The sequence below is a fragment of the Chlamydotis macqueenii genome, chromosome Z (genome assembly GCF_036417535.1).
Source record: "Chlamydotis macqueenii isolate bChlMac1 chromosome Z, bChlMac1.mat, whole genome shotgun sequence".
NCBI classification, from domain to species: domain Eukaryota; kingdom Metazoa; phylum Chordata; class Aves; order Otidiformes; family Otididae; genus Chlamydotis; species Chlamydotis macqueenii.
The window spans coordinates 74,795,774-74,810,338 of NC_141593.1; the positions used below are offsets into that span (position 1 = coordinate 74,795,774).

General features: G+C 54.4%; 3 protein-coding genes across 3 annotated transcripts; all 3 read right to left on the bottom strand.

Moving 5' to 3' along the window:
- Positions 1-1,479: 1,479 nt before the first annotated feature.
- LOC147596422 (E3 ubiquitin-protein ligase Topors-like) lies at positions 1,480-2,619 on the bottom strand. Its single transcript, XM_086771390.1, has one exon. The coding sequence runs from the start codon at positions 2,617-2,619 to the stop codon at positions 1,480-1,482; it is 1,140 nt and encodes a 379-aa protein (XP_086627516.1).
- A 3,642-nt stretch (positions 2,620-6,261) lies between these two features.
- On the bottom strand, positions 6,262-7,425 carry LOC147596423 (E3 ubiquitin-protein ligase Topors-like). Its single transcript, XM_086771391.1, has one exon. It carries the CDS (start codon positions 7,423-7,425, stop codon positions 6,262-6,264), a length of 1,164 nt encoding a protein of 387 aa, XP_086627517.1.
- A 4,331-nt stretch (positions 7,426-11,756) lies between these two features.
- On the bottom strand, positions 11,757-12,830 carry LOC147596424 (uncharacterized). Its single transcript, XM_086771392.1, has one exon. The coding sequence runs from the start codon at positions 12,828-12,830 to the stop codon at positions 11,757-11,759; it is 1,074 nt and encodes a 357-aa protein (XP_086627518.1).
- Between the last annotated feature and the right edge of the window lie 1,735 nt (positions 12,831-14,565).

Consider the following 14,565-nt stretch of genomic DNA (forward strand, 5'->3'; position numbering starts at 1 on the left):
GAATACAAAGAGCATATGGTAGAAAGGGAAAAGGGAAAAGCTGGGTCGAATCTTCATACCGAAAGATAGAACAAAAAGCAAGTGGGAGAAAGCGGCAGAAAATCAATGCCTTGCATGTAGTGCAAAAGTACTGCTACGAAGGGGAAGGTACAAGTTGAGAGCTGCGGTGTTTCACATGCTATATTTATCTACTCTGTCTGCTGTGGATAAGCATGTAACACTGTAAATTCTTCTCACCAGGGAATGATGTATCATCCTTTTGTAAACTCAGCTAATGTTGCAAAAAGTGATGACTACACAATAAGAAAGTGACTTGTTTGGGCCTGATATGGGTGCCACAATTCTGCTTCCACCTCCCAGCGCTTGGATGCCATCTGCAGCCACAGCCGTTTCTCTTCCCTCTCCGTGCGCAGGCAACTCCTTCCCCGGAGGCCACGCACACCCCACGCACCCCGCGTGGTTCTGCTGGGGCTTGGGCAGGGCAGGAGGGCTGGGACGCCAGGCACCTCCTGCTGCCTCTTCTGCCCCGGCCCAGAGCCCACAACGGGACACCGGCCTGCCAAATCCCTAGGGCGTAGCGTTCCTGAGGGCTGTCGAACACACGCAGGGAGCTCCAGCCGCGGCCCAGCTGGAGGTCTGGGCTGCTTTGGCTCCTCCTGGCACTTCCCCTGGATGACTGGCAGGAATCGGAAGAGGCACGGTAGGCTGAGCTTGTGGGAGCTCACTCTGCGCTGCTTGCTCTGTGCCGGGCTTGCAGGCTACACCCCGCTTCCGGCAGCACTACCACGTCTCCAGCAGGACAACATCTCCACAGACTTTTGCCATCAACGTGGGCACCCTGGCCACAGGAAACTTCTCCCTTGCACTACAGCGAGCACACGGTGAGCCCCCGTGCCCCCAGCCACACCGCTCCTCCAGGAGGCTCACCTGGCTCTGCCAGCTTCCTTGCCTTTAGCCCGCTTGCACTCCTTTGCCAGCTGCCTGGCTAGAGAAACCCTCCGCTGAGCCAAGAACACTGGATCCAGCACACCCGCTGCAAGCAGGAGGCCAGAGAACAGCTCAACAGCTGCTTTGGGGCCGTGTGGGCCACCATGAGCGGCAGAGCTGCTCGGTCGGGCCATGCAAGGCTTGCCGACAGTCCTTGCCACCCCTGGGAGCCACGGTCCCAGGCGCTCCTTGTCCCTGCCCCACACGGGATCTGCTCCAGCGCTGAACTCCTGCTGAGCCACCCGCCTCCCCAGGCCCTGTTTTTTCTCCTGGTCTCCCTTGCCCCTCTGCCGGCAGCAGGAACCCGCCACTGCCCGCAACTGGGAGGTGCCTGCTGGGCAGGGGCAGCTACCGCAGCACAGAAGAGTCTTCTTCCTCCCATTCCAGTACATGGTTGTCCCCACAAAGCAGGGGATAATGCAGCAAACAGAAAGTCTGTTTCAAAGAAAAAGGAATTTATCTATTTTTATATAAAGAGTTGATGGAGCCCTGCTAGCGCCGCCTCCGGGGTGGCCTCTTGCGGGGCTGTGGAGAGTCCTGGGGGCTGGCAGCCCTCCTCTTTGCGGGGCACCGCGTCCGGACGGTTGAGCGGTCCCTGCTCTGTCTGGGAGCAGAAGTTCTCCGGTTGCAGCCCTGGGCAGAGGGGCCTGCTGCCGCTGTCTCCTCTGGTTCCTGCTGGGGCTGCTCCTGCTCTGCAGAGACGGGCTCAGGTGAGGGGCAGCCGGGACCCCTGTGGATTGCAGCCTCCAAAGGACTGTCTTCCTCCTGCACATCGGACACTGCGGAGCTGCGGGAAGGGTTGGTGCGGCTATAGATGGGAGTACGCCTGTGGCTGCCGGAGGAGCTGGAGCTTGAGGAGCTGGAGCTGCTACTGCTCCGCCTGGACCTGGAGGAGCTGGAACTGGAGCTGAAGGAGATGGAGCTCAAGGAGCTGGAGCTGGCCACAGGGTTGTTGTCCTCCTCCTCAGCACCACAGGAGTGCAGCAGCCTCCCAGCCTCCTCACTGCACTGCTCCACAACGATGTTGATGAGGCCGTGGGCCAGTTCTTCTGTATGTTCCCGGAGGCTGCCTCGCAGCGTATGGACCATGACTTGCGCATTCAGGCCATACATGCAGAGTGTGTGCACGATCAGGCACTGTACACTGTTTACCTGCCACCAGCGAGCCCCAAATATCTGCTGCAGCATGAGGTGCAGCCAGGGCAGCACGGGATCAAGGAGAATTTGGTGTCTTCGGAAGAGTCGTGCCCAGACCCCGGGCAGGAGCCCACCCACTGCTTCTGATCCCACAGCCCCCTGCTCAGCCGAGGACGGCATCCCCTGCTGAGAAGATGGAGGTGACGCCGCAGTGTAATGGGGGTTGTTATCGGCCAGGCTGTCGGGAGCTGTTCCTGCCTGGCTGCTGGCATCTCGGGACTCTTCAGACATTCTGAAGACATACTGTATGCAGTCATTTTCTCCCCGCACAGAGAACTTGACAGTCTCTACTGGTCTTCTGCAAAGGGGGCACTCTACTTTCTCCGTTATCCACCGCAGGATGCAGCCCACACAGAATTGGTGCTGACAGGGCATCACATGAGCAACGCCATCTTGAGAATTGTAGCAGATGGGGCAGCTCCATGCCCTCCCCATGGCCGTGTTTGTACTCTGGACTGGGTTGGGGAGAGCTGACGATGAGGAACTGGTCCTTTGCACAGGTACTGATGCTGCCAAAGGCTTTCACACTGTGCAAAATAGGGAGAGGCCATGGTAACTGTCTGGGACCCATGTCCCAGGGAAAATAGAGGAGGACAAAATGTACCTCTCCGTCTACAAGGACACTTTCCTGGCTCCCCAAGCCCCAGCACCCATTCCAGAACACCCCAGGCAGATATTTCCTCGCACAGCTCACCTCTGCTCCTGCAAGCGTGCGCGACAGTGCCTGGCTGCCTGACCAAGGCAGGGCCGGATACGAACCCAGGGAATGGCTCTGGGATGGGCACCAAGAGCTGCCCAAGACAACCCCCGAAGTACCACCCAAAACCAGGAAAAGACTCGCTCTACCCTCCAGACCTCGCACACACGCTCGGCAGGAGTACAGGCCTGAGCCAGACTGGGCCAAGCCCTGCTGGCGCCCGAATTTAAGCAGTGAGGGGCATGAGGTCACGTTCCATCGCTCAGTGACGTCACCATGCACCGCTCAAAGAGTTCACGTTCCACCAGACGGTGACATCACTGTGGGCCATCTGCCCCCACAGGCACACAGCATTTTAAGGCTCATCAGAAAATCAGTGTTGTCTCAACCAGGACTTCCAGCTGCACGATGGATTTGGTGTGGCCTAAAAGTTAGGCTCACAACTTGACGTGAGTTGCTGCGAGCGCTCTGCCTGAGACGCAGTTGTTTTTCTGGGGACGGAATGTGATTGCTATGGACAAGGCCCACTCTGGCCTGACAAGAAAATGTACGACATGCTGGAGATGGCGGCCAGAGTGGCGCCGACGTGCCACAGCTCATCCCTGTTGTCAAGTCGGCAAAGATAACCGTGCACCTGCTATCGAGGAGGATGAATCACAACTGCTGGCTCAAAAACCACGGTGAGAAAGTGCCCGTTAACTGAACTTTGTTCATTACAATGTACAAAAAACACACTTCTATCCTAGGGGCCCAGAACAGGTGGAGATACCCAAAGTAAAGGAGGAGCAGGGTTTGCTACTTGGAAAAAAAGGTGGACCCCCAACAACGAGGCCCCTGAGAGCTTTCCCCACCAAGGATCAACATCAACATCGATCGTGACGACCGGCAGTACGCTGCCTGGATCTGGGGCCATGGGGATGCCTTGGACGCGCGGTGGTAGCTATTATAACTTTTTTCCTATCTTTACTTTTCCTTTTCACTCCCTTTCGCCTATCGCATGCCGCTTTACAGGCACAAGAATAAAGTTTGTGCGGTTTGATTGAAACTAACCCCGTTGGCGTGTTCTCCGTAATTTTGCACTTTGAGGTCACACTAAAAGAGCCATCATAAGTCCCGAGTGGACCGTCTCATTTTTAAATTGGCGTAGTCGGCAGGGTCCTGAAAGACAGAGAGGTGCAGGCTGTGTGTGGTCTGTAACAGGGGAAGGACGGTTCGGTCCAGCCGCACCTAGCCCTACATCCCTTTGGATGAGAGGTGCCTAGAAAGCAAGGGGGCCGATCCAAATTTCCCGCACTCCTCACACACCCAATGGACGTGAACTCGAGCTGAGGTTTGGACTCTGGCTGACGGGAGTTAATAATAAGATCTCTTAGTGCAAAAGCGGGAGCTGTGCTCATATGAATGAGGTCGACTACTCGGGGAAGTGAAGGGCGACTGCAGAGAGACTGCATTTGTGGAAACCAAGTTGAGACTCCCGTAGTAGATTTTGGTCTCTCCAACCACTCGGGGAAGAGAACGGCGATGCAGGGGCACTGCGGGTGTGGAAACTGAGTTTAACCTCTGCAAAGTGGGTTTGGTACCTTCGTAATAAGAATGGCAGGAAAAGTTGATGATCAGTACCCTTTGTTAGTGAAAAATCAAGACTCGTTTTAGGAGCTCTTGTCACAGCATGCTGCCCGGCCGTCCATACCTGGGCGAGATTGGGCTTGAGATAATCGGGCAAATTACCAAAGCGTAGTAGATTGAGTGACTTCCTTGCCGAAGGAGGCGAGGGTAAAATCTGGCAGAGTCAAAGCCACAGTTTGGCTTATTCTGGGTGCAAGTCTGGTACCGGCAGCAGGGGACCATGTTAAGTGGTGTGACCAGGAGCAACAGATTATTGAGTTTCTCCAGCATTTGGTGGAGGTCCTTCGAGAGCGAGTATCCACCCTCCAAAAGCAGCTGCAGGAAGAAAAGGAGCAAAATCTCTTACTAAAATCTATCTAGAGGAAAAAATATCCAAAGAATTCAGCACTGTGAAGTGAGACAGATCTGAAGCCTGAGGAAAGAGGTTTTTGACAGATAAGCCAGACATATTCTCAGAAGGAGTTACAAGAAGCGAGGGATCACACTAGCAATCACCGTCGGGTGAGACCTTTCGTTAAAAAAGAATATTTTTATTTGAATGACAAGGATAGAGAACCAAAAATTACAACTAAGGACTTGCTGTACATCGCTAACTGAGCTTGCCAAACTGGTGCAGGAATATGGGTGCCTTGCCAAAAAATCCGAGAGGGTGTACACGAGAGGGTGTGGCATGTGTCACTAACCAGGGGAGATCATATTCAGCTAAGGGAAAAGGAGGCTGAGGGACACTGGGGTCTTTGCTTCTCACTCCCTTGCATTTCACTGACATGATCAGTACCTCACTGCTTTAACTTTGCACTCTTTGTTTGCTCAGTCACGAGCTGCAAATAGGGGTGTCTCTCATGCATGTGCCCCACAGTGGGTCAGTCCTACACAAGAATGTTTTCACTGAAAGCCTTGCCGTGAACTCTGTCCAGCCGTGAGATACTGTTAGAACAGCACAAGAGATTCCGTCTGTCACTCCTAAACAGCACCTCTCTCTACTGCTTCTAGGTATTCTAGGCCAACACTCTAGTATTACCGTGTCCTGGAGACAGGAGAACTGAAACACTGGTACCTGAACCCCAGCAGGCCCAGTACCTGTCTGCAGGTAACCTGGAGCTCCTCACGACACGAGCCTGAACTTTGCCCTTCGTGCGGATGTTTTCCGTGTGGTGTCTGGGTGATGGGAGGGCTGGCTAAGCGCAGCAGTGCTGTTTGAACAGCATGTTTTGGCAAAGCAGGCAGGTTTCCTTAGCTTCCCCGTGGAGAGGGACCCTGTACTCCCACAGCCAGTGTGGAGGTACCCACCCACGTGCATGGGACGGGGCGCCTGCGTCCAGCCCGGTAACTGGAGGCGCCTCCCAGCCCACAAGGGCCATCAGGGAAAGAGTTTCTGCTTCCGGGAACTGGGAGGTGTCCGCTGGGAAGAGGCAACTACTCCAGTGCGGAAGAGTGTTTTCCCTCACATTCCAGTACATGGTTATCCCTACAAAGCGCTGTTTGGATGCAGAGAAGCTGTGCTCAGGAGCCCGCATACCCTAGAAGGGACACTGCTCTTCCAGTCATGTGGGCTGCCCGGACTGGATGGCAGGAGCAGGGCCCCAGGCCCGTTTGTCCACAAACCCCTCCGAGCCGGGCTCTGGTCACCTAGGCCAGCGGTGGGGCATGGGGGTCACAGAAAGGCACTGGGAGAAGGGGGTACAGCAGCAAACAGAAAGTGTTTCAAGGAAAGAGGGATTGATTTGTTTTTATAAAGAGTTGATGGAGGCCTGCTAGCGCCGCCTCCGGGGTGGCCTCTTGCGGGGCTGTGGAGAGTCCTGGGGGCTGGCAGCCCTCCTCTTTGGGGGGCGCCGAGCCCGCGTGGTTGAGCTGTCCCTGCTCCGTCTGGGAGCAGAAGTGCTCCGGCTGCAGCCCTGGGCAGAGGGTCCTGCGGCTGCTGCCTCCCCTGGTTCCTCCCGGGGCTGCTCCTGCTCTGCAGAGACGGGCCCAGATGAGGGGCAGCTGGGACCCCCGTGGACTGCAGCCTCCAAAGGACCATTTTCCTCCTCCACAGTGGACACTATGGGGCTGCCAGAAGAGCTGCTGGAGCTGCAGGTGGGAGCCTCCTCATCGGAGGAGCTGAAACTGCATCTGCTAGAGCTGGAGCTGGTAGAGCTGGTCCTGCTGGAGTTGGAGCTGGAGGAGCTTGTGCTCCTGGAGCTTGAGGTGCTGCTCCTGGAGCTGGAGGAGCTGGAGCTGGCCGCAGAGCTGCTGTCCTCCTCTCCAGTAGTGTTCAAGCGTATCAGCCTCCCAGCCTCCTCACTGCACTGCTCCACAATGATGTTGATGAGGCCGTTGACCAGTTCTTCTGTATGTTCCCGGAGGCTGTCCCGCAGCGTGTGGACCATGACTTGCGCATTCAGGCCGTAGGTGCAGAGTGTGTGCACGATCAGGCACTGTACACTGTTTACCTGCCACCAGCGAGCCCCAAATATCTGCTGCAGCATGAGGTTCAGCCAGGGCAGCACAGGATCAAGGAGAATTTCGTGTCTTCGGAAGAGTCGTGCCCAGACCTCGGGCAGGAGCCCACCCACTGCTTCTGATCCCGCAGCCTCCTGCTCAGCCGAGGACGGCATCCCCTGCTGAGAAGATGGAGGTGATGCCGCAGCATGATGGGGGCTGTTTTCGGCCAGGCTGTCAGGAGCTGTTCCTGCCTGGCTGCTGGCATCTCGGGACTCTTCAGACGATCTGAAGACATACCGTATGTAGTCATTTTCTCCCCGCACAGAAAACTTGACAGACTCTACTGGTCTTCTGCAAAGGGGGCACACTGCTTTCTCTGTTATCCACCGCAGGATACAGCCCAAGCAAAACTGGTGCTGACAGGGCATCACATGAGCAACGCCATCTTGAGCGTCGTGGCAGATGGGGCAGCTCCACTCTGTCTCCGTGGCCATGTTTGTGCTCTGCACTGCGTTGGGGAGAGCTGAGGATGAGGAGCTGCTCCTTCTCCCTGGCAGCGACGCTGCTCTCACACTCTGCATAATAGGGAGAGGCCATGGTCACTGTCTGGGACCTCCCGTGTCCCAGGGAGGGTGGGGGACTACAATGTGCCCAGGACCCTCATGAGGGGCACTTCCCGGGCTCCCCAAACCCCAGCAACTGACCCAGGTCACCCATAGGGGATGTTTCCCCGCACAGCTCACCTCCGCTGCTGCAAGCGTGCGCCACAGTGCCCGGCTGCCTGAACCAGGCAGGGCCGGATAGGAACAACGGGAATGGCTCTGGGATGGGCACCGAGAGCTGCCCAAGACAACCCCCGAAGTACCACCCAAAACCAGGAAAAGACTCGCTCTACCCTCCAGACCTCGCACACACGCTCGGCAGGACTACAGGCTTGAGCCAGACTGGGCCAGGCTCTGCCCGCGCCTGAATTTAAGCAGTGAGGGGGCGTGAAGTCACGTTCCATCGCTCAGTGACATCACCATCCACCGCTCAAAGAGTTCACGTTCCACCGGACGGTGACATCACTGTGGGCCATCTGCCCCCACAGGCACACAGCATCAGCCACAACTAGGGAGGTAGGAGCTTTCCTGGAGGTGGCTGGACACCTGCCTGCCGATGGGAAGTGGTGAATGAATTCCCTGGTTTGCTTTGCTTGGTGATGGACTTCTGCTTCACCTATGAAACCATCTCAGACTGTGTACTCTGGTCCCGATCAGGGCTAAGCTACAACAGTTATTGTGGCACCCAACGTGGGGCTCAAAGGGTTGAGATAACAGATCTGACTTCCGTTGCTTGAAACAATTTTGTTTATTCGCACTTATTGTATTGGTTGGCAGTTATTGGTCATGATGTTGCAGTGGTTAGTTATGTTCTTGTGTTGTCTACGCTCTTGTCTGTACTGTGTGTTTCCGGTGGTGGTGTTCATCGCCTCAGGGAAAATGATGAGAATTATCCTTTTGTTATACTATGCAATGTCAATCTATGACATGGTGACATCAGTGGCCTTAAATTGGTATTCGTATGCGGACAGCTTCCCAGGTTCTTTCACTGCCAGGGTAGTTACATCACTTTTTGAGAACTTTGAATCTCTGGGGGATATTCCAGCCACTGTGATGTTGTTGTTATGCGTCTTGATTGTGTGCCAAGTCTTGGGTAGGGTTGCAAAACCCACTTCCGAAACAGCCTCAAGGAGATCTGATTTTAGGTGAAAATAGCCAATAATTTGAATTGCTTGATGTCAGTTCCTCTATAGTACTGTATGTCATTATCTAGCTGTTGTGTGTCCCTCTTTGCTTCCTCCTGCTCCACGCCCTGAGAGACTTATGTTGTATCAAATGTATTATGGTAAAACTCACCTAGATCAACCAAGAAGGAACTTTGACCAAAGTGAAAAAAAAAGCAGCAGTGATGGAACCAGAACTGCCTCTGGCAACTAACACCTAGCAACGGATCTTCAGTCTGCAGACCATGAACACGCTAAATCACTCGCACCAGATACACCACCTGAGCGACCATTGCGTTGTCTGTCCTGTGCTGAGAGACTGTTATGACAGAGGGAGCCCAAAGTTATGGACTGGATAACCTCGGCAGACATTTTGGAGGGACGGGCCATGGACTAAGGGAGTTACATCTGTGTGTATGTGCACAGGTAGATCAGAGAAAGAAAAAGTTGATGATTAATTGGAAAGTGTAGGATCTGGGCATGATGTAGACGGTATGGAATAAGGGGTGGATAATGTCCTGGTGCTGGCTAGGACAGAGTTAATATTCACCTGAGCTGGGAGGAGAACCGGAGCTGGTGGCCCCTATGGCTGGGGCACCCAGCTGGGATAGGTTCCTAATTAGCTAGCAGCTGGGGTAAGTTTTCCCAAATTAGCCAAAGGGCTGTTCCATCCCATGGGACATCATGCTCAGGATAGAAGTGAGGAGGGTCGTAAAGGGAGCCTCCTGCTCCGTGGCAAGGAAGTGGGTGTTGATGTTTGTTGGAAGCCACTGTACTCTATTTGTTTTCCATCACTGTTTTGGTTTTTTCTGTTATTGCTCTTAAATTGTTTGTTTGTTTGTTTCATCTCAACCCAAGTGGTTTTGCTGCCTTTTGTTTACAAATTCTCCCTTCTGTCCCACTGGAGGGTGAGGGGAGCGGGAGAGAGACTGTGTAGTCTGGTCCCGATCAGGGCTGACCTGCGACAGTCACACAGGAGCCCACGGCAGGACACTGATTCACAACAGTTTCTGAGATTCATGATCACATCCGCAAGCGAGAACTCCTCTTTCTGCCCCAAGTCCCCTTACTCACTGAATGCAAAGCCTGCAGCCCAGCCTGGGAGAGTGCTTGGGCTCTTTTCACAAAGGCTGCTGAGGAGAAATTTAGCGATAAGCCAGTTCTTTCTTCCATGGCTGTCACTTTCACTGAACGCTTATGGAAAGGCTGTCTAATACACACTGTCTAGCACACCGTCCCGTGGTCAAAAGCCATTTCCCCTCCAGAAATGTGCCGATGGTGGCACTCCTGAGCCCAGGAAGTCAGTGCCGTTGCCAAATGCAGCCTCTGGTGAATACAGCAGCCTGTATTCATCAGCGCGTGTAGGATCTTCATTATATCAGCAGTTATCCTAACACCCTCTATCAGCTGGGAGTTGCTCTGGGCCTGCAAGCAGAAAATCTGCATCCCTCCTCAGCTGTTCCTGATTTTGTGGTGTAGCTTTCTGTGTGCTCATTACCTACTTTGCATTAGATGAAGAAGAATTACCTCAGAAGGGATATTAACTATGGAGTGTGAGAAAAAAAGGTAGACGTTGTTTATTTATGTCAGCAGCAGGAGAGACCTGCACTTCTTCTCGTGCTGCAGGTTTTGAGTCAGTTGTGAAGCAGGGAGCTTCTTTCAACCTCATCTCATTCTATTATATTATTATCTGCCTTTGTAAGGAGATCGAACAGAAAGTCGCTCTTTGTGCTTTGAATCCTGCAGCCCCCGTAAGATCCTGGATGTTTCTTTGTGAGAGACGGTGTCGAATGTTTGTCTCAACATTGTCGAAGCATCACACCACCACCTAAACAATGGTACATCAGTCAAACCATAGGACTGGAGTCTTCCTGTCTTCCTGCAAGATGTTTCCCTTATCTTGCAAGCCAGTCAAGCCACAGGACTGGAAGCTTCCTGTTTTTTCCTCCTATTTTCCCACGAACCTGAATGCAGAGCTGATTCTGCAGAATTTAGCCTTACCCCTACATTTGCACCCAGACCCAGGCCAGAAAAACAGAGGGGCCCAGAGACGGTATTGGGCATGCGTATCACCACCAGGTGAGGGGTGCAGCCAAGCAAACCCGCTCTTGGAATATGTGACGTGGATAAGACGAACGATAAAAGGACAGAAACGACCAACATTGGACGGAACATTTCCCCACCAAGTCAACTGGACTGTCGGGACGCCGCAGCTCCGTGGTGGTAGCTATCGCAACTGAAACTCTTTTGCCTCTTTCCTTTCCTTCTCTCCTTTCGCTTGCCCTTGCAAACTTCTTGTCAGGTTAATAAAGTTACCTGGCACTTGACTGCGTTTTGAGTCTTAATTCTGTTCCCGAGAATACGAGCAAAACCACGCTCTGGTGTGTGAGAGGTTGGTCTAGCCGCCCTTAGCCTCCCAGACTCGTCTGAGGTGGCTAGAACGCAAGGGGCCTTCCTCTCATCCAAAATCGGAGCGTGACATTCTTACAGGTTGAAATCTTCCTGAAAGGTCAAGGAACTTGCTTGTGGTGTGCTGCAACTTGCATTTCCACATGCGGAAAACACTAGGGAAAGAAAAGAACAAAAAGTGATCTTTAACTTTCTTTCTCAGGGAAAAGCCATTGGACTTAGGAGTGAATAATCCCTCCTTTTGCCAGATCTTTCATAATTTTTTTTTCTGACACACAAAGGTGGTAGGAATAGACCAGAGATTTCCCTCAGCACTTCACACGTGGTTTCACTCAACAAATCATCCACCCACCAGCCAGGCCACAGCATGAGCTTTCCCCGAGCTCCCAGCGGCCCCTGTCATCTGCCCAAGCAGAGATGCTGCTCTCCTGCTCACACAGACTGTCCGCACTGCCTGGCAGGACCAGTTTCCCAGGCCCGTTTCCCACAAAACCCTCCCAACAGGGCAGCAGGAGCCTTGGCCAGCACAGGGGCATGGGGTTGGGGACAGTCACCAGGAGAAGGTGAAGAAAGCAGCACCCAGAAAGCCTGATTCAAGGAAAGATGGATTTTTTTTTTTTTTTTTTTTTTTAAAGAGTTGATGGAGGCCTGCTAGCGCCGCCTGCGGGGTGGCCTCTTGCGGGGCTGTGGTGAGTCCTGGGGGCTGGCAGCCCTCCTCTTTGGGGGGCGCCGGGCCCGCATGGTTGATCTGTCCCTGCCCCGCCTGGGAGCAGAAGTTCTCCGGTTGCAGCCCTGGGCAGAGGGGCCTGCTGCTGCTGCCTCCCCTGGTTCCACCTGGGGTTGCTCCTGCTCTGCAGAGACGGGCACAGGTGTGGGGCAGCCAGGACCCCCGTGGACTGCAGCCTCCGAAGGACCATCTTCCTCCTCCACGTTGGACACTGCGGGGCTGGAGATGGGAGTCTCCCCACCGGAGCTGGTGGAGCTGGTGGAGCTGGAGTTGGAGCTGGAGATGCTTGCGCTAGTGGAGCAGATGCTGGCTGCAGGGCTGTTGTCCTCCTCCCCAGCAGTGCTGCAGCGAATCAGCCTCCCAGCCTCTTCACTGCACCGCTCCACAATGACATTGAAGAGGTCACGGACCAGTGGTTCCGTAAATTCCCCGAGGCAGTCCTGCAGTATGTCGAGCATGACTTGCTCATTCGGACCATACATGCACAGGACATGCAGGATCAGGCTCTCTATACTGTTTACGTGCCACCACCGAGCCCCTAAGATCAGCCTCAGTGCAGCACGCAGCCAGAGCAGCACGGGATCAAGAAGACTTTGTTGTCTCTGGAAGAGTCCTGCCCAGACCTCGGGCTGGAGCCCACCCACTGCCTCTGACCCTGCAGCCCCCTGCCCAGCCGAAGAGTGTACCCACTCCGGATAAGGAGGGGATGCTGCAGGGTCCTGGGGGCTGTTTTGGGCCAGGCTGTCAGGGGCTCTTCCTGCCTGGCCGCTGGCGTCTTGTGACTCTTCACGGCTTCTGATGACGCACCGTAGGTAGTCATCTTCTCCCCGCACAGAAAACCTGACGATCTCTATTGGTCTTCCACAAATAGGGCATTCCGAGCTGCCCCTTATCCACCGCAGGATGCAGCCCACACAAATCTGGTGCTGACAGGGCATCACATGAGCAACGCCATCTCGAGCGTCGTGGCAGATGGGGCAGCTCCACCCCCTCCCCATGGCCGTGTTTGTGCTCTGCGTTGGGCTGCGGAGAGCTGACGATGAGGAGCTGCTCCTTCTCACAGGCACTGATGCTGCCAAAGAGTGTCACACGCTACAAAATAGGGAGAGGCCATGGTCACTGTCTGGGACCTCCCATGTCCCAGGTAGGATAGGGGAGGACAAAATGCACCTGTCCCTCAACAAGGACACTTCCCTGGCTCCCCAAACCCCAGCACCCATTCCAGACCACCCCAGGCAGATGTTTCCCCGCACAGCTCACCTCTGCTCCTGCAAGCGTGTGCCGCAGTGCCCGGCTGCCTGAACCAGGCAGGGCCGGATAAGAACACGGGAATGGCTCTGGGATGGGCACCGAGAGCTGCCCAAGACAACCCCCGAAGTACCACCCAAAACCAGGAAAAGACTCGCTGTACGCTCCAGACCTCGCACACACGCTCGGCAGGAGTACAGGCTTGAGCCAGACTGAGCCAGGCTCTGCCCGCGCCCGAGTCTAAGCAGCAAGGGGCGTGAGGTCACGTTCCATCGCTCAGTGACATCACCATCCACCGCTCAAAGATTTCACGTTCCACCAGACGGTGACATCACTGTGGGCCATCTGCCCCCACAGGCACACAGCATCAGGCACAACTAGGGAACTGGCGCTTGACATCAAGGGCTGCAGATCACTTTTCCCCCATCAGGACAGCCTGGCAGGGGGGCGCGTGGCCAGAGAGGTTTTGGCCATCTCTGTGCTTGGGGGTTTCAAGCTGCAGCTGGACAAAGCCAGTCGGCACCTGGGCTGATCCCTGGGCTGACCTTGCTTTGGCAGCAGCTTTCTCCAGACTCCTCCCAAGCTCCCCTTCATCCGCATCCCTTCTCTCATCTTACCCTGATCCCGTGCAAAGTACCAAGTCTGGCAGAGTCCATGTCTGCAACTTTCCAGGGAAAAAAGAGGAAATCCTCTTCATTGTTTTCATCTTCTGCATTTCCATGGCACTCACCAGTTTAGTGTCTGCCTGCTTTGCAAAGGGTAAAGTTCTCCACTCATCCAGCGTCCCCGGGACGCAGCAGTTCAGTGCCACATCCCAGCGGTGCAGAGGAACAGACAGGTTGGGACCCCAACTGACAAAATACTTCTGCCTGGATCCATGGATAAAGCACACTTGTGAGGGATGTGTGCAGAAGACTCATGATCTTGAGCCAAGCCTTTCTACTGGTCTGGACATTGAATTCTGGCTATTTAACCATTTTGGGAAGAACCGTTCAGCTTTGTGTGTCTCTCACCACCCTGCCAGCAAGTACGGTAGCGGTGGACAAGAATTTGTGAGGGGACACAAGTCACTTTTGAACAGCAGGGTCACCCCGCATTACGCAGTCCCATAGTCTAATACCTATGGTGTCCCAGGTGCCCCCCATATATATATTAGAGATGTTAGCGTCTCGTACGTGAGCGGACACCCAAATCAACAAGCTCTTCAGGTCAGTGTTAGTAATAGCACAGTTCTGTTCCTCTAACACTTTTGTTGGAATCATTAAAACTGATTTATGTTCCTTTGAAGCAGTGCTTCTCGTTGTTCCCAGCAGCAGACACAGCTGCATCTCATCATACTTTAACCCACAACTCCCGAGGCTTTTGACAAAAATTCTAACAATAAATTTCTCCTCGGCTGACATTGACGACCTCATCTGCCCTGGCTGCTCCCCTGCGTCCGTTGCGCAGATTTAGGTCTCAGGGACCACGGCTCTTGTCGCCGCT